A 20,095-nucleotide genomic window follows, 5' to 3' on the forward strand; every position below is an offset into this window, starting at 1 on the left:
GGATGTCAAAAATGCTCCACCACACCACAATTCAATCAAATAATCTCATTTATTTACAAAAACAATGTGCAAAAGAATCAAACAAGATTTATTAGGATGCATATTTCATGAGGGGTATCTCCCTGTGCATGGTCATGTGACTGTGTGTGTGTGTGTATGGTTGTGTGTGTGTGTGATATTAATGTGAGTGTGTGAGGTTTGTGAGGGTCCTCAGTCGGAGAGGTAAGGCCACGTTGGTGTCTCTGTGCCACTGGGGGGTGGTGACGTGTGCAGGGGGGGTCAGGACGCTCTGAGCTACACCGGGGGCTTTTAGCAGCGACCACAACTCCTCGCCTCGCGTTACTATGGCAACAAGGTCTTCTTCATCGGAGCACCAGGCGACCGACCCGCCTCTGGTGACCGTTCTCAGCTTGGAGAGGAACAGAGACACCCTAAATGTGGATAAAACACACCGTTACATGACATTTTGTATTTGATTTGTGTAAAACAATAATACAAAAAAATTATAATTATAATGAAATGAGAATTATTATACAATACAAAATGAAGCAGTGTCAAATTGATAAACAAACATATTACTGATCCTAAATTATATATAAACAAATGATCTACTTAATTACACATCCAAAAAGGGGTGGGAAGAAGTTTACACTTATTTAATCACACCCCTTCTCCCAAAAACTAAATTATTAAACATATTTTTTTTTTTCTTAAAGAAATACATTTGTTATTGAAAAACAAAAACAACAAATAAATAAACAAATACATAAAAGAGGTAAATGGTTATCAAGAAAAGATAAAATAACAAACCAAATAAATAAACCGTAAACACCCAGTTATGATTAAACAATTTCCTCCCTGTATCTTGTTAAAATCAATGACATTAAAGGTAAGTAATTTGTGTCATGAAGTGTAAAGTACAAGTAACCTCCATACTGTACTTAAAGGTAAGAATGGAGAAACCAGCTCGAGTGCGCTAGAATTTGAAAATACACAACCGGAACAAATCTGCCACTTCCTCACAGAGCCCCTCCTCCAACACACACGAACGCGCTCATGACCAATGAGGGCACGAGATAAGTTTGTGCCCAGATGGAAGGCTGACAGGCAGGTAGGCCATCCAGTTACTTTAGCCGGGCCGGCTCAGATGATTGGTCGTGCTTTTTACAGCGCCACGGCTTCCACAGATTAAATGTTTTAATGTATTTATTGTCAAAGCATTTAATATATTCATTGCTATCGGGATGTTAAGAGCATTCCATGGAATATAACAAGTGTTTCTGAAGTGAATTACCTACCCCACCTTTAAACAAAAAAACGATTGGGGTTGTATGCTTCAACCAACGAGTGTGAAGACCTTGAAGGAATTTAATAAAAAAATATTGAGTGTAGTTTTGGATTAAATGGAGTTTATCATTTTATTGACATGAATGGTCAGCAACGACATTCCCCTTCGTGTGTGGACGCTCCGAACACATCTTTAACCTGGCAGCATAGAATCATTTTCTAAATGAACAAAGATTCAAATAGGTACCGAAGATTAGTGTCACATTAAAGTTTGATGTAAGCCAGGCAACTTACAATAAGTCAACCAAGATACAAACGGCAAGAATCCTGCAAGTGCATGAGCCTTAAACCAAGCTTTCAATGAGCCATGAACCCATACCATTTTAAATGCTATGCACAGAAATCAGAATGAATTGTATTTATTTGGCAAGGTGAAGTCTGTGTAGCCATTGTGCTCTCCTGTACAGTGGAAAGGAATGACGTTTTATCTGACTGCATATTGGTTTGTCACTTTCGAGTGCCTGGCCTTGTATTATATGATTCTATGCTTAAAGTTGTCCTTTGACCTTCGGGATATAAAGCTGTATGACATCATCCTTTTATCCTATGTGTGAAATGAAGTTGTGATTAGCATATTCATTCTTGAGTTATGGCCAAAACAAGTGACCACAATAATTTTAAATGGTCATAACTGATTATAATGCAGTCTTATAAAACTAAAGGATATGCCAAATTTGATAAAAGTTCATTAAGGCTGTGTTCGTGTTCAGGAGAAAGGGCCAGACTTTACAATATATTACTGTATGGAGGTATATTATGCAAAACCCTCTTCTTCATGTCTCTTCTACATCAACATGTGTCCCCTCTTCTTCATGTCTCTTCTACATCAACATGTGTCCCCTCTTCTTCATGTCTCTTCTACATCAACATGTGTCCCCTCTTCTTCATGTCTCTTCTACATCAACATGTGTCCCCTCTTCTTCATGTCTCTTCTACATCAACATGTGTCCCCTCTTCTTCATGTCTCTTCTACATCAACATGTGTCCCCTCTTCTTCATGTCTCTTCTACATCAACATGTGTCTTCTCTTCTTCATGTCTCTTCTACAACAACATGTGTCCCCTCTTCTTCATGTCTCTTCTACATCAACATGTGTCCCCTCTTCTTCATGTCTCTTCTACATCAACATGTGTCCCCTCTTCTTCATGTCTCTTCTACATCAACATGTGTCCCCACTTCTTCATGTCTCTTCTACATCACATGTGTCCCCTCTTCTTCATGTCTCTTCTACATCAACATGTGTCCCCTCTTCTTCATGTCTCTTCTACATCAACATGTGTCCCCTCTTCTTCATGTCTCTTCTACATCAACATGTGTCCCCTCTTCTTCATGTCTCTTCTACATCAACATGTGTCCCCTCTTCTTCATGTCTCTTCTACATCAACATGTGTCCCCTCTTCTTCATGTCTCTTCTACATCAACATGTGTCCCCTCTTCTTCATGTCTCTTCTACATCAACATGTGTCCCCTCTTCTTCATGTCTCTTCTACATCAACATGTGTCCCCTCTTCTTCATGTCTCTTCTACATCAACATGTGTCCCCTCTTCTTCATGTCTCTTCTACATCAACATGTGTCCCCTCTTCTTCATGTCTCTTCTACATCAACATGTGTCCCCTCTTCTTCATGTCTCTTCTACATCAACATGTGTCCCCCTTCTTCTTCATGTCTCTTCTACATCAACATGTGTCCCCTCTTCTTCATGTCTCTTCTACATCAACATGTGTCCCCTCTTCTTCATGTCTCTTCTACATCAACATGTGTCCCCTCTTCTTCATGTCTCTTCTACATCAACTGTGTCCCCTCTTCTTCATGTCTCTTCTACATCAACATGTGTGCCCTCTTCTCCATGTCTCTTCTACATCAACATGTGTCCCCTCTTCTTCATGTCTCTTCTATACATCAACATGTGGTCCCCTCTTCTTCATGTCTCTTCTACATCAACAGTGTGTGTCCCCATCTTCTTATTGTCTCTTCTACATCATCATGTGTCCCCCTCTTCTTCATGTCCTCTTCTACATCAACATGTGTCCCCTCTGCTTCAGGTCTCTTCTACATCAACATGTGTCCCCTCTTCTTCATGTCTCTTCTACATCAACATGTGTCCCCTCTTCTTCATGTCTCTTCTATCTCTACATCAACATGTGTCCCCATCTTCTTCATGTCTCTTCTACATCACATGTGTCCCCTCTTCTTCATGTCTCTTCTACATCAACATTGTGTCCCCCTCTTCTTCATGTCTCTTCTACATCAACATGTGTCCCCTCTTCTTCATGTCTCTTCTACATCAACATGTGTCCCCTCTGTGTAAAGAGACTCTGAAAGTTTCAGGAACAAAGATTCTCTCTCTTTTTGTCCTGATCCATTTCTATAAAAACCTGTCTGAAAATGAGCTGATCAGATTTTGGCCACTTTATGATGTCATAATGATGTTTTGTCTTGTGTAACCATTAGCCAATCACCAACCAAGGTACCCCCCCCCTTATCTCCTCCTAGAGCACCATTGAGTTCTTTGTAACCAAATATCTCTCAGAGGGGCGTGGGGAGGGGCTCCTTATTTTCATCTAAAGTAACAGACAGAGAATCAGCACTTTTGAAACAGGGCTGAAACAGAGGGGATTATGGGTAATGCTGCAATGACCTGTTTGGTATTTGGACACTTCAGAGACATGTTCTGTATATATCTGAGACCTGTAATATATTGATGAAAAACAGTATAATAGGGGACCTTTAAATCCATCAAGGCAGTGTTTGTGTCCAGGAGAATGGAACAGACCTTAAAATATATCATGGAGGTGTTCAAACATGCGTGTGAGGCGGTCACCTGGGTATGAGGTCATGTGATCGTGACGCCAGCTTGGCCAGAGCGCTCATCAGAGTGGTGACGACTCTGGGGGCGGGGCAGTCTGCGCCGGGCGGGGGGACGGAGGACGTGATCTCAAACAGCACCGCCTCCAACGCCTCGAAACAGGAAGTGATGAGCGTCACGGAGCAGCGGGAGTCACATGACACCGAGAGGTATTCTCCCAGCACCCACACCTGGAGGAACAACAAACGAAGGATGTTTTTTTTTGGTTTTCTGAATTATGTGATATTTGACAAGATTATTATCACCCAGGGAAGGGATGCTGAGGGAAAAGCTTGAGGTTTTTATCCAAAGATCTACAGAAATTAAAACATTTTGAAGAGTTTGATCCTCTTCTCTGTAGCACGTAGACACACCGGGTTTTTGCATTTTAAGAAATGATATGGTAACTAGGCATACACACCTAAAGAGTGAGAACAATGTAATACATTTTTTTTTAAATTGATGAATAATATATATGAAAGTTAACAAACGTCATAAGTTATCATCCATCCATCCATCTTCTCCCGCTTATCCGTGGTCGGGTCGCGGGGGTAGCAGTTCCAGCAGAGAGCCCCAAACTTTCCTTTCCCCTCATCAACCAGCTCTGACTGGGGGATCCCAAGGCGCTCCCAGGCCAGCGAAGAGATATAATCCCTCCACCTGGTCCTAGGTCTACCCCTTGGTCTCTTCCCAGCTGGACGTGCCTGGAACACCTCCCTAGGGAGGCGCCCAGGTGGCATCCTAACTAGGTGCCCGAACCACCTTATTTCCGGGCGTAATCATCATAATTGTTATTGTATTTTTGTACATTGTAATCCATGTGTGTTGGTCTATAAAGCCCTGAGACAAATGTGTTTTCTGATATTGGGCTATATGAATAAAAATAGATTTGATACATTAATTGTTTTATCTAACCGTAGGGTATTGTGGATACCTCTCCCATTCTTCCCTTTTATGTCAAATATATGAACTGACTTTCAAATTTGTATGGTTTTCATTCCATACAGTATTCATTTACAAGAGCCTATCACCTAACCAGTTCCTTATAATTTGTTTCCTTACTGCTACTCTACTAGGAATACGATGGATAGAATCTGTGTTTTAGTTTTTTCTCCTGGTGTTTCGTTTCTCTGTGTATTTACCACATGAGTGTAGATTTCCTCCTTGCTGTACACGTTGGCCGTGGCTCCAGAGAACTCCAACAGCTCGTGGGACTGATCCATGACCAGAGAGGGGTGCAGCTTACACAGCCTCAGCAGGTGGGAGCTGAACACCCTGCAGACACACAGAGAGCAGGATATCACATTATTTAATATGTGTGTGTGTGTTAATGTTATGTATTCATAGTATGAGGCCTTACCATAGTGTCTTTCTTTTACAATTCAAATGCTTTCTGTAGCACTGAACCGTCAGTGTCAAATAACGTATAATCTTAAATCCATACTGATGCTGTTGTACAGATGTGATGTGAAGGAAGAGAGACGTGTGTGTGTGTGTGTGTGTGAGTGTGTACCTGTGTATCTCTTTGTTGTATTTGGGGATGTTGAGGAGGAGGCTGCTTCTCTCCAGCATCACCAGGATCAGGTGAGCTAAGAGCTTCTCATCTGCTACCTAAAGATAGACACACGTTTTAAGCCGAAACTAAATATGCATTATCTTAATGTACTGGAGAGTATTAGGGTCAGAAATAAGACAAATAAATTAGGTTTTTATTAATTATTACGTTTTTTTTTCTTTGTTCTTGACATTTGTACTGTGTATTTGTTCTTAGACCTGGCACCAATCAACTAATCATTTCCCCCCTCTCTTTATCTGCACTATCTCCTGTTGTAATCATGTACATTTCAATAAGGGATTTCTGATTCTGAAAGTTCATCCTTATCTTACTTTTCCAACTCATTTATTTAACATCAAAGCGGGCTCTTGTACTTTTCAACTGTTCTGTATGTGCAGTAGTTGAAGTTTCTTTACCGTAATAACAGTGTTGAAAAAAATGTGCAACAGCACAGGGACAATCTGGGCACACTGAACAACTCTCGGCCAATCAGCAGTCTCCACCAGCAGCTCATGGAGCGTGCTCAGTCGGTCGATTGTGTCTCCTGAGGAGGGAGAGAGAGAAATGATTCAATAAGTCATGTTTTCAAGAAAAAAGACACACATTTAACAGTAGCAAGTTAGCCTAGCTTAGCATAAAGAAAGGGTAAAACAGCAAGACAGCACCTTGAAAGATCAATAATTAACACAAAACATCAGGAAAGATATTTGGTTACCTGAGCCCCGCCTCCCCTCTCAGCAGGAAGAGGAAAAGCCCTCTGAAAGACGGGCTTCGAAAGGCATCGAGTGACAGGAGGCCACGGCCACTCTGCTCAGAGATGGGCAAACAAGTTGACCTGCACGGACACATAAACAACAAAAAGAAATGAGTAAGACAGTGGTCAAAATAAGATCCTAGTTGAAGTAGTGGTAGGCAGTCCATATTACATATTAGTGGTAGGAAGTACATGGACATATCTTAAACAGTTTAGAAAAACATTTTTTAAGCTAGCATTTCATTAGGAGTCATTTTAAAGCCTTCGTTTTTAAGCTTTTATCGTTGGTTTTCACACTGGTTGTTTATTTGATTTGATTACAATACACTGCTCAATACTGGATTCTGATTGGTCCTTTTTGGAACAGTCAGCAATCTGTTATTTCTCGAGAGCAGGCCGTTGCTAAGGACCCTGTGATCAATGGACCATGTGCAGTCATATCAATCCGCTGAAAGAAGTCCGGTCAATTTAACGTCAGCTGTGGCGAATGTGAAGCACTCTAAGCTGCATGTGTGTATACTAGGTGCTGTATATATATATTTGTATTCATACCGTTTTGATCTAAAGTGTGTGTGTGTGTGTGTGTGTGTGTGTGTGTGCACCTGACTTGCAGCACCAGCGTGGCGGACAGACAGGGCAGGTCCAGCAGAGTGTGCAGCAGCTCCACTGCAGTACCAGCCGTCACCAGAGAGGGCAGCAGGTCCACAAAATCATCCACCACCGCCGGGCTGTCCCACGCCAAGAACTGCAGGAACACACAGGAAGCTTGAGTATCCATCACTTCTCTTCACCATCCTGCAGTAGGTGTGTGTAGACTAGAGTGTACAGCAGTGTGTGTGTTCACCTTCAGCAGGTTAGGGAAGGAGTGTGTGTAGAGTGTACAGCAGTGTGTGTGTTCACCTTCAGCAGGTTAGGGAAGGAGTGTGTGTAGAGTGTACAGCAGTGTGTGTGTTCACCTTCAGCAGGTTAGGGAAGGAGTGTGTGTAGAGTGTACAGCAGTGTGTGTGTTCACCTTCAGCAGGTTAGGGAAGGAGTGTGTGTAGAGTGTACAGCAGTGTGTGTGTTCACCTTCAGCAGGTTAGGGAAGGAGTGTGTGTAGAGTGTACAGCAGTGTGTGTGTGTTCACCTTCAGCAGGTTAGGGAAGGAGTGTGTGTAGAGTTGTACACAGTGTGTGTGTTCACCTTCAGCAGGGTTAGGGAAGGAGTGTGTGTAGAGTGTACAGCAGTGTGTGTGTTCACCTTCAGCAGGTTAGGGAAGGAGTGTGTGTAGAGTGTACAGCAGTGTGTGTGTGTTCACCTTCAGCAGGTTAGGGAAGGAGTGTGTGTAGAGTGTACAGCAGTGTGTGTGTTCACCTTCAGCAGGTTAGGGAAGGAGTGTGTGTAGAGTGTACAGCAGTGTGTGTGTTCACCTTCAGCAGGTTAGGGAAGGAGTGTGTGTAGAGTGTACAGCAGTGTGTGTGTGTTCACCTTCAGCAGGTTAGGGAAGGAGTGTGTGTACTGCGGCACTCGGAGCTGCAGACTCTCGAGGTTCAGTCGGAGGAAGCGCAGGAGCTCGTGAGCGAGGAAGGGGTCGTTGAAGAGTTCGGAGGGAAAACGACCGAACACCAGCGCCCACACCGACCCACAATCCACTGCAGCCATCTCGCCTACACATTAAAGTACAGGGTCAGCGTTTTAAAGAAGACACTCCAGGGGACCAGAGTAACAGAAGACTAACGTAGATTATTAACCTTGAAGTTATAATCTTTGCTGAAATGTTATGTATTCATAGTGAAAAAATGTGGCATTATCGTTGTGTCTTTCTTTACAAATGCTTTCTGTAGTTCTGAACCGTCAGTGTGAAATAACTTATATCCCTAAGTCCATACTGATGCTTTTGTACAGATGTGATGTGAAGAAAGAGAGACATGTGTGTGTGTAAAAGTGTGTGTGTAGATGTGTACACACACCGTGGTTGAGGTAGAACTGGGCGATGGGCAGCAGCACCCGAGCGAACGACAGATCTGAGCTCAGCCGACCGAAGAGCGCCTTGATGCACGGAAACGCCCGGAAGACCAGCGAGGCGTCTTCCTCACACACACAGTCCAGGATACACACCGCCTCCACTAGACACTGACAGGGGGGGGGGACAGAGAGGCATCAGGACAACATCTGGATTACATTATTGCTTTGTTTTTAGTAAGAAGTTTCCTAAATGTCCCACAATAACTTTTTGCTCTCAGATGAATGGCCCTGTGCTCAATGTGTGTCTACCAATCAGGGGGTTGGTGTTTCAATCCCCATCCCTTACAGTCAGCAAGTCTCCATTAGTAAGATACCCAAAAATGCTAATAACCCCCCCCCCCACAATGCCATAGAAGCAAATGTGAATTTCTGAGATTAAAATTGGTTATATTTCCTGAACTACTTTTGACTTAATGAATTTATGACGAATTGGTTGGTTGGTATTTTTGTGAGTTTAATATCCAAGTTTCTCTATTCTCGTAAATGTAGGACTTTAATCTTGGAGTTTTTTTCTTATAAATATTATGGTCTAAGTATGTTCTGATAGTGCTTATAGATGACACACAGGCTCACCGCTTTCTGCAGGTCTGCATCTGACTTTTTGTGCGCCTCTATGAAAAAAACAAAACATGAATACATTTCAAAAGTAACACAAAGTCAATTATAGTGACAGATACACAATCATAGAAAATGAATGCAATGTAATTTCTAAATCTTAAGATACAACTACACAAATGACTGCCCTCTCTCTCTCCCCCACACACACACACACACACACACACACACACACCACACACACACACACACACACACACACACACACACACACACACACACACCACACACACACACACACACCACACACACACACACACACACACACACACACACACACACACACACACACACACACACACACACACACACACACACACACACACATCACTTCAGGGGACATTAAATTGACTTACATGCATTTCCTGGAGACTTATCCTAACCTTAACCATAACCAACACATGCCTAACCCTAATCCTAAACCTAACCAAGTCTTCACCCTAAAATTAATGATTCCCCTTATGGGGACCTCCAATTTGTCCCCATAAGGGAAGCCAGTCCCCACACGTGACTGTAGACAGATTTAGGTCCCCACAAGTATAATAATGCTAGGCCACACACACACACGCGCGCACACACACACGCGCACACACACACACACGCGCACACACTCACTGCGGTCGCTCTGCTCGATGAGGCGCTGGCAGTACTGGAAGGATTTCTCTCTCAGACGCTCCTTCGGAGGCAGCAGGCGGCTGGAAGAGGAAGTCGCAGAAACCATGGAAACCACCGATCCATCCACCTCCGAACGGTCATCTGGGAGGTCAGGAGAGAGAGGTCAAGATTATTATTATTAGTATATATTATCATAACCACACTCCTCACGATGTATCTGAACAGAGAGCAGGAGTTATTATGATTGGAGAGGTTTTTTCTTCATGGAGAACTCGACCAATGCCCGATTTACAGAAGAGGAAAACAATCAATCAAGAGGTCCTTTTTCATTTTAGCCTCAAGAAGCAGCCAGGAGTGACCTGCTGCTGTGTGACTGAGAAACAAGATTTGTAATAACGACAAACACGTTGTAGCTGTACTAGAAAACTCTTTAGATTACGTCAGATTAGATATACTGATTTCATCTAAAATCCCTAAATTAAAAAATAATAACAATATACAGTTATTATCATAAGTGTTAAAAGTATTGCAGAGTTGCATATTTGCACAGATTATACAGCGTAAGTAAAGTAATACAAATCAATGTAAGACATTTTTAAGATCAGCGTTTTAGTAATTTGTCACAGAAGTTCATTCCTGATGACACACTCGCGATGAGATTGAAGGAAAGGAAAAAGGTGAGCAAACACCAGTGAGAGAGACGTTAAGAAGTCACAGATTTAGGATTCCTGGAGAGTCGGTTTGTTAGATCAGCTGTGAGTCAGGATCATTTCAGAGTGCTGTGAGTGCAGCTGTGAGGAAGAGTTGTTCGCAGCGTCTGAGATGCACGTGCATGCAGATGGAGGCCCACCAACGGACATGTCTTACCATTAGAGAAGGAGTGGGAGTGGGAGAGGGAGAGGCTGAGCTGCAGCCTGTGAGCTGGAGGTGAAACAGAGCAGGTCATCTGAGGCGGATATGTTTAGGCTGGATATGTGAGGCTGCCTCTAGGGCTGCAGGGTTTGAACAAAATGTGGCCGATACTGCAACTAACATATAGTGGGTATTTTTTCTCTAATTATCATCAAAACTATTTTTTTAAATAGTCATGGTGTGATGGAGGGCAGAAAGCAGAGCATATCAAATACATGTCCTCCCATTTATTAACTTTGGTTTGTAGTCAAAAACCTCAAATTTGACAGCTAAATAATTACAAACCTTATGATACGTTAAAAAAATTAAATTAATAACTAGAAAATAAATAAATAAAAATAACTAGATCCCATAAAAATGTACTATGACCCTATTTAATAATTTTAAAGATGAACTAAAGAACACAACAGCCTGTTTTTATTTTCTTGAAATACATATTTTTGGTTAACTGAACTAATCAAAGTCAATATAGATTGTGTGTGCTTAACATATGTTTTTGTAATTAAAGTGTTGAGAAATAACACTTTTAAAACTTAATTCAGTCCCTCTCTTTTCCATATTTTAACACCAATTATGGAATAACGGTGTGACTTTATTGTGGTTTTATAGAGCTTTCTACAAAGAGTGTTGGTTTGCCTAGAAAGGTACTTGCTATCTTTCATTCGCAAATCTTTTTGGACGCTTTCTAAAGGACATGAAGTGAGTAACTTAATGACATGAAGCGATGAGTGATTGTTGTGATTGTTGTGGAGGTCCTACCAGTGTCCGCTGTGCCGTTGCCGTTAGAAACGGAGTGGTAGGTGAGCAGCCAGTGGCGCAGCGCGGAGAAGGAGAAGACGTTCATCCACTGGTCCTCCGTGAAGCTCTGCCCCACACACAGCACCGTGAAGAAGTCCCCCGACACCGTGCCGTCCAGCTCCGCTATCGGCACCGGCTGAGAGCAAACACACAATATATGTGTCTCAATATAATATTTGTATTGAGAAGAAGCATACAAGTGTGAGCAATAGTACAGACTACAACACATAGAAAACACAATACGTTTGAATGCACTGTAATAGACTTACAAAATAACTTACTTCTAAAACTAAATATATTAACTTATATCATTCAGGAGAATTCTCAAGTACATTTCAAAAGGTTGCTAAAATCTCAGTATTATAAAGTAAAATTGAACTGTGTCTTTGGCTGTGTATGTATTATTTTTTTGTTTGGCCTTATGACGGCAAAAATTGGATGATCATTTTAGTGTTCCCTTCATATAGCACTCTAAATTGTGTGAAATGATGAGCTGTTTTGTTTTAGTTTTGTTGTGAGGACCCCAGGAAGAATAGCCAATGCTCAAGCTAGTGCTAATGGGGATCCTAATAAAGAATAGAATAGAATAATACTTTTTACATAGAATATACAATTTTTTATATATTAAAATGTAAATACAATGACGTAGAGTTGAGTACACTATCTCTCTCTGCCTGCCTACCTGACGTGACCTCGGCCCAGTGAAGAATCCTCCAGAGGAAGCCCCGCCTCCCTGAAGGATGCTCGCATAACGCAGCCAATCAACAAGCTTTTTACTCAGGAGGGTCACGTGATCTGTAGGTGAGGTGGGAGGAAAGACAAAGGATGCTGGTTCTTAGGATCACTGATTAGACGTCTAATTATATTTAAAGGTCCCCTATTAAACTGTTTTTCATAAATATATTACAGGTCTCAGATATATACAAAACATGTCCGAAGTGTCCAAACACCAAACAGGTCATTGAAGCATTACCCATAATCCCCTCTGTTTCAGCCCTGTTTCCAAAGTGCTGATTCTCTGTCTGTTACTTTAGATGAAAATAAGGAGCCCCTCCCCACGCCCCTCTGAGAGAGATTTGGTTACAAAGAACTCAATGGTGGGGACACATGTTGATGTAGAAGAGACATGAAGAAGAGGGGACACATGTTGATGTAGAAGAGACATGAAGAAGAGGGGACACATGTTGATGTAGAAGAGACATGAAGAAGAGGGGACACATGTTGATGTAGAAGAGACATGAAGAATAGGGGACACATGTTGATGTAGAAGAGACATGGAGAAGAGGGGACACATGTGATGTAGAAGAGACATGAAGAAGAGGGGACACATGTGATGTAGAAGAGACATGAAGAAGAGGGACACATGTTGATGTAGAAGAGACATGAAGAAGAGGGGACACATGTTGATGTAGAAGAGACTGAAGAATAGGGACACATGTTGATGTAGAAGAGACATGAATGAAGAGGAGACACATGTTGATGTAGAAGAGACCATGGAGAAGAGGCGGACACATGTTGATGTAGAAGAGACATGAAGAAGAGGGACACATGTTGATGTAGAAGAGACATGGAAGAGAGGGGGGGACCATGTTTGATGTAGAAGAGACATGGAGAGCATGAGAGAAGAGGGACACATGTTGATGTAGAAGAAGACATGAAGAAGAAGGGGGACACATGTTGATGTAGAAGAGACATGAAGAAGAGGGGAGACACATGTTGATGTAGAAGAGACATGAAGAAGAGGGGACACATGTTGATGTAGAAGAGACATGAAGAATAGGGGACACATGTTGATTGTAGAAGAGACATGAAGAATAGGGGACACATGTTGATGTAGAAGAGACATGAGGAAGAGGGGACACATGTTGATGTAGAAGAGACGTGAAGAAGAGGGGACACATGTTGATGTAGAAGAGACGTGAAGAAGAGGGGACACATGTTGATGTAGAGAGACATGAAGAAGAGGGGACACATGTTGATGTAGAAGAGAACATGAAGAAGAGGGGACACATGTTGATGTAGAAGAGACATGAGAAGAGGGGACACATGTTTATGTAGAAAGAGACATGAAGAAGAGGGGACACATGTTGATGTTGAGGAGACATGAAGAAGAGGGGACACATGTTGATGTAGAAGAGACATGAAGAATAGGGGATACATGTTGATGTAGAAGAGACATGAAGAAGAGGGGACACATGGTGATGAAGAAGAGACATGAAGAAGAGGAGACATGAAGAAGAGGGGACACATGTTGATGTAGAAGAGACATAAAGAAGAGGGGACACATGTTGATGTAGAAGAGACATGAAGAATAGGGGACACATGTTGATGTAGAAGAGACATGAAGAAGAGGGGACACATGGTGATGAAGAAGAGACATGAAGAAGAGGAGACATGAAGAAGAGGGGACACATGTTGATGTAGAAGAGACATAAAGAAGAGGGGACACATGTTGATGTAGAAGAGACATGAAGAAGAGGGGACACATGTTGATGTAGAAGAGACATGAAGAAGAGGGGACACATGTTGATGTAGAAGAGACATGAAGAATAGGGGACACATGTTGATGTAGAAGAGACATGAAGAATAGGGGACACATGTTGATGTAGAAGAGACATGAGGAAGAGGGGACACATGTTGATGTAGAAGAGACGTGAAGAAGAGGGGACACATGTTGATGTAGAAGAGACGTGAAGAAGAGGGGACACATGTTGATGTAGAGGAGACATGAAGAAGAGGGGACACATGTTGATGTAGAAGAGACATGAAGAAGAGGGGACACATGTTGATGTAGAAGAGACATGAAGAAGAGGGGACACATGTTTATGTAGAAGAGACATGAAGAAGAGGGGACACATGTTGATGTTGAGGAGACATGAAGAAGAGGGGACACATGTTGATGTAGAAGAGACATGAAGAAGAGGGGACACATGTTGATGTAGAAGAGACATGAAGAAGAGGGGACACATGTTGATGAAGAAGAGACATGAAGAAGAGGGCACACATGTTGATGAAGAAGAGACATGAAGAAGAGGAGACATGAAGAAGAGGGGACACATGTTGATGTAGAAGAGACATAAAGAAGAGGGGACACATGTTGATGTAGAAGAGACATGAAGAAGAGGGGACACATGTTGATGTAGAAGAGACATGAAGAAGAGAGGACACATGTTGATGTAGAAGAGACATGAAGAAGAGGGGGACACATGTTGATGTAGTAGAAGAGACATGAAGAAGAGGGGACACATGTTGATGTAGAAGAGACATGAAGAAGAGGGGACACATGTTGATGTAGAAGAGACATGAAGAAGAGGGGACACATGTTGATGTAGAAGAGACATGAGAGAAGAGGGGACACATGTTGATGTAGAAGAGACATGGAAGAAGAGGGGACACATGTTGATGTAGAAGAGACATGAAGAAGAGGGACACATGTTGATGTAGAAGAGACATGAAGAAGAGGGGACACATGTTTGATGTAGAAGAGACATGAAGAAGAGGGACATATGTTGATGTAGAAGAGACATGAAGAAGAGGGGACACATGTTGATGTAGAAGAGACATGAAGAATAGGGGACACATGTTGATGTAGAAGAGACATGAAGAAGAGGGAGACACATGTTGATGTAGAAGAGACATGGAAGAGGGGGACACATGTTGATGTAGAAGAGACATGAAGAAGAGGGGACACATGTTGATGTAGAAGAGACATGAAGAAGAGGGGACACATGTTGATGTAGAAGAGACATAGATAGAGGGGACACATGTTGATGTAGAAGAGACATGGAGAGAGGTGACACATGTTGATGTAGAAGAGACATGAAGAAGAGGGGACACATGTTGATGTAGAAGAGACATGAAGAAGAGGGGACACATGTTGATGTAGAAGAGACATGAAGAAGAGGGGACACATGTTGATGTAGAAGAGACATGAAGAATAGGGGACACATGTTGATGTAGAAGAGACATGAAGAATAGGGGACACATGTTGATGTAGAAGAGACATGAGGAAGAGGGGACACATGTTGATGTAGAAGAGACGTGAAGAGAGGGGACACATGTTGATGTAGAAGAGACGTGAAGAAGAGGGGACACATGTTGATGTAGAGGAGACATGAAGAAGAGGGGACACATGTTGATGTAGAAGAGACATGAAGAAGAGGGGACACATGTTGATGTAGAAGAGACATGAAGAAGAGGGGACACATGTTTATGTAGAAGAGACATGAAGAAGAGGGGACACATGTTGATGTTGAGGAGAGCATGAAGAAGAGGGACACATGGTTGATGTAGAAGAGACATGAAGAATAGGGGATACATGTTGATGTAGAAGAGACATGAAGAAGAGGGGACACATGGTGATGAGAAGAGACAATGAAGAAGAGGAGACATGAGAAGAGGGGACACATGTTGATGTAGAAGAGACATAAAGAAGAGGGGACACATGTGATGTAGAAGAGACATGAAGAATAGGGACACATGTTGATGTAGAAGAGACATGAAGAAGAGGGGACACATGGTGTGAAGAAGAGACATGAAAGAGAGACATGAAGAGAGGGACACAATGTTGATGTAGAAGAGACATAAAGAAGAGGGGACACATGTTGATGTAGAAGAGACATGAAAGAAGAGGGGACACATGTTGATGTAGAAGAGACATGAAGAAGAGGGGGACACATGTTGATGTAGAAGAGACATGAAGAAGAGGGGACACATGTTGATGTAGAAGAGACATGAAATAGGGGACACATGTTGATGTAGAAGAGACATGAAGAGGGGACACATGTTGATGTAGAAGAGACTGAAGAAGAGGGGACACATGTTGATGTAGAAGAGACGTGAAGAAAGGGACACATGTTGATGTAGAGAGACATGAAGAAGAGGGGACACATGTTGATGTAGAAGAGCATGAAGAAGAGGGACACATGTTGATGTAGAAGAGACATGAAGAAGAGGGGACACATGTTTATGTAGAAGAGACATGAAAGAGAGGGGACACATGTTGATGTGAGAGACATGAAGAAGAGGGGACACATGTTGATAGAAGAGACATGAGAATAGGGGATACATGTTGATGTAGAAGAAATGAAGAAGAGGGGACACATGTTGATGTAGAAGAGACATGAAGAAGAGGGGACACATGTTGATGTAGAAGAGACATGAAGAAGAGGGGACACATGTTGATGAAGAAGAGACATGAAGAAGAGGAGACATGAAGAAGAGGGGACACATGTTGATGTAGAAGAGACATAAAGAAGAGGGGACACATGTTGATGTAGAAGAGACATGAAGAAGAGTGGACACATGTTGATGTAGAGGAGACATGAAGAAGAGGGGGACAAGGACACATGTTGAGGTAGAAGAGACATGAAGAAGAGGGGACACATGTTGAAGTAGAGGAGACATGAAGAAGAGGGGACACATGTTGATGGTAGAAGAGACATGAAGAAGAGGGGACACATGTTGATGTAGAAGAGACATGAAGAAGAGGGGACACATGTTGATGTAGAAGAGACATGAAGAAGAGGGGACACATGTTGATGTAGAAGAGACATGAAGAAGGGGATTTTGCATAATAGGTGACCTTCAAAAACAGCGGAAGACACTGTGTGTTACCTTCAGTGAGGCACTCGGGGTTGTGTGTGAGGATGGTGTTGAGGATGGGCAGAGTGTGTGTGAGCGAGTTGGTCGGCCCCTCTGATTGACGGCTCTCCAGACCCCGAAGGAGCTGAGTGCAGAGAGACGACACGTCTGCCCTGGATCCTGCCTGTTGGGGTTTAAGTTTAAACATAAATCTTTGAATAGTAATAGTAAGTGTGTTTTCAATGCCACCATGCATATTTATTCTAAAAAGTTGACCTTCACCCACAAAGAAAACAACTATTGAACATTTACCTTAACCTATACAACTCTTTTGTGTTCAAGGATTTTGACATTATTTAGATAGCCTCCTAGACTGAGCTTTTATTGTACAATGCCATGTCTTTTTATGCTGCTGCAACACAAAAATGTCCCAAATTGGGATCAATAAAGTACTTCTTATCTTATATCCTCTCAGTCTTTAGACACATACTCTTGGCTGACTTTAACAAGTATTATGTCTCTTATAGTATTTTAAACAAGATCATCTTTAATTAAAATCCCCAGTGGGTCTGTGTCTCTATTGTGTTCTATTCTAATGTCCTGAGTGTTTAGGTATCTGATCCACAGCCTCACTGCTCACCTGTGAGAGCAGCAGGGCGGCAGCATGGCCGTTCAGCTGGACGATGTTCTCCTGGCTGTAGTTCCCTGAGTGAGCAGCAGGTGGCAGCGTCTCTCTGAGCACCGCTGAGCTCAGCACCTGAAACTGCTCGGCAGGGGAGGAGAGGAGCGACTGAAGCCTCTTCTGAAGCTCTGGAGGCAACCTTTAAAACAAATAAAACCCCACACTGAATATGAGAGAGTTTGGGGAAGAAAAGCTGCTGCTGTGAAGACAAAAACAGAACCAGAATGTGATGTTAAACAACTGCGTATTAGGGTCATAACAAACACATATACATTTGGGAGTCGGGACCAAGGTTGTCAACTTAGGATAAAGTAAATAATTAAGAACAACAACATTTTTTTTAATGTTATAATTAATAATCAAAGAAAACAAAAATGATAGTAAATTATTGAGTTTTTATCTAGAAAATGTACTATTTAAATCTCAGTTAAATCTTGTAATACTGTCATACTAACTTCACAAATGTAAAAAGAAATGTAACCCCTTCCCCAAGCTAGGTAATATAGCTATTTTAATATTGTTTTTTTATTTTAATCTTAGAAGAAATATAACAAAAAAATGATATAAAGCTTCACATTGTGGCTCTTGTTGTTTCGGCAGGTAAGAACCTCACATAGAAACATGGGGGATCAGGGGAGAGTGTCTGGGAGGTGCAGGCTGGATCTCTTACGTCCGGATGTACTTGTTGGCGGAGAGGATGAGGTGCAGCCTCTGCAGCGAGTCCACCATCTCGTAACCCAGCTCCTTCCCCTGGAGCAGCTTCACCAGCCGGCTGTAGAACTTCTGCAGCTCAGAGTCCTGGATCTCCCTGAAAAACACACAGCGCACCTCCTTTTGTCTTTTTCAAGCCCTTCATACCGTTGTCTAAAATATGTCACACTCTGGCTGATCGACAGCATATTAATCGACTAGCTGATCTGTCCTTAGATACCAATTATAATAATAAAGCTTTATTTGAACAGCACTTCTCATACAGCAGGTGCAGCTCAAAGTTATATCACAACATCATTAAAAGACCAACTAAACGGGGGTGTCGCTAATAACAAGTTAGTCTACAATTTTGTTATCTTGAGGTTTCGTTGAAAATGTCCACTTTAGGTTGTTAACCTGTAAAAAGTAACAACAATACCTTATGTTGTCTAAATAAATTACCAATAAAAACACAACATTCTTGGTAATAAGAACCATTGTTAGCCCTCCGAATGGATATAAACAGATGTAAAAGTAACGCAAAATGAACGTTAACACTAAAAGCAACAAAGCATATTAAGGTTTTGACAGGTTACCTAGCTTCAGCCTAGTTAGCTTAGCAGCGGAAATGCTAACTGGAAGTGTGTAAACCAGCTGAAGAGAAGGGTTGAACATGAAGTTCTTATTTTAAAGTTTCATTACCTTGCTTGTTTAATTAAACTCTCTGAGCCGTGAGAGTACATGATGACAGAAAGATGAGCATTCCTCCTGTCAGCAGCGGAAGGTAAACAGTCCGCTCGCTAAACGAGTCCTGACAGGAATCACATGATCAGCACTTTAGTTCCGCTTTCACTACGGAAGAGTTATGGAGCTGCTCTGGCTTCACATTTAGAAACAAAAAAATAGCAATAACTAATATATTTGTCTTATATAAGCCTATTTAAGGCTGCTTTTTATACTAGAGTATTTAGTCTTACATGTTTTTCTTATTTATAAAGTCAAACATAAGTCAATTTGTACAATGCATTTTCGATACCATAAACTTCTACATTTCAGATGTAAACTAATATTTTACAGATAATCCACTGTTTACTTCTTAACTAATCCCTACTTTGTAAATACATTATTTAATATACACTTAAAAATCATGCATTGAAATGTAAAACCTTTTTTTCACGTTTTATTTTTAATGTTAGTCACATCAGTAAACGTTACCCTGCTGAAGAAACCAGCTAAGTTGATCAGCCTGACCAGCCAGTAGATCAGGGGTGCCCAACCTTTTTTGAACCGAGAGCTACTTTTAAAGTTGCCAGTCTGCCGAGATCTACCAGTCCAAATAGAGAGGCGTAGCCATTACTGACAGCCTACTACCAGGTAAATACACACTTCTACTTGTATAAAACTGACCTTTGTACGATTAGAGTAGACGACAGAGTACAGCTACTTGCAATGGGCCTGGTCTACAAGATCCACTACACCTCTATGGTACCCATGTACATGTCAAAATTCTTCCCAAAGGTCAAGGAATACCATGATCATAACACCAGAGGGAGCTCCACAAATCATGTGAAACCCAGATTTGGCACAAAAAAGGGGGAATACACGTTTCGCAATTATGCCACATCAAGGTGGAACGCTCTTCCCACAACTGTAAAGGAAAGTAAAACTATACTTACCTTCAAAACCTCTCTTA

At 41.9% G+C, this 20,095-nt stretch overlaps 1 protein-coding gene across 5 annotated transcripts; it reads right to left on the reverse strand.

Annotated features, from left to right (window-relative positions):
* Positions 1-30: 30 nt before the first annotated feature.
* ap5z1 (adaptor related protein complex 5 subunit zeta 1) lies at positions 31-19,769 on the reverse strand. Of its 5 annotated transcripts, XM_034237234.1 has the most exons (19): positions 19,618-19,762; positions 19,105-19,213; positions 18,383-18,520; positions 17,671-17,851; positions 17,064-17,214; positions 12,130-12,242; positions 11,409-11,583; positions 10,605-10,658; positions 9,738-9,878; positions 9,081-9,118; positions 8,453-8,615; positions 7,971-8,149; positions 7,106-7,248; positions 6,471-6,584; positions 6,166-6,298; positions 5,708-5,805; positions 5,337-5,469; positions 4,171-4,385; positions 31-431 (listed from the first exon to the last, which is right to left on the reverse strand). In XM_034237234.1, the coding sequence occupies exons 2-19, from the start codon at positions 19,143-19,145 to the stop codon at positions 179-181; spliced, it is 2,463 nt and encodes an 820-aa protein (XP_034093125.1). In that variant the 5' UTR covers positions 19,146-19,213; positions 19,618-19,762; the 3' UTR covers positions 31-178. The 5 variants fall into 5 exon arrangements, with proteins under 5 accessions (XP_034093125.1, XP_034093128.1, XP_034093127.1 ...); XM_034237237.1 differs by lacking the exon at positions 19,105-19,213 and having other exon boundaries at positions 19,618-19,769; XM_034237236.1 differs by lacking the exon at positions 10,605-10,658.
* Between the last annotated feature and the right edge of the window lie 326 nt (positions 19,770-20,095).

The sequence above is a fragment of the Gymnodraco acuticeps genome, unplaced genomic scaffold, assembly GCF_902827175.1.
Source record: "Gymnodraco acuticeps unplaced genomic scaffold, fGymAcu1.1, whole genome shotgun sequence".
Lineage (NCBI taxonomy): Eukaryota > Metazoa > Chordata > Actinopteri > Perciformes > Bathydraconidae > Gymnodraco > Gymnodraco acuticeps.

Bases quoted from the DNA above. Each gene is read 5' to 3' on its own strand.
- ap5z1 (XM_034237234.1), bottom strand. From the start codon at position 19,145: ATGTACTCTCACGGCTCAGAGAGTTTAATTAAACAAGCAAG. The intron at 9,119-9,737 runs GTGAGTGTGTGC...TTTTTTTCATAG, and splicing joins CATCGAGCAGAGCGACCGCA to AGGCGCACAAAAAGTCAGAT. The intron at 6,585-7,105 runs GTGCACACACAC...GTGTCCGTGCAG, and splicing joins ACGCTGGTGCTGCAAGTCAG to GTCAACTTGTTTGCCCATCT.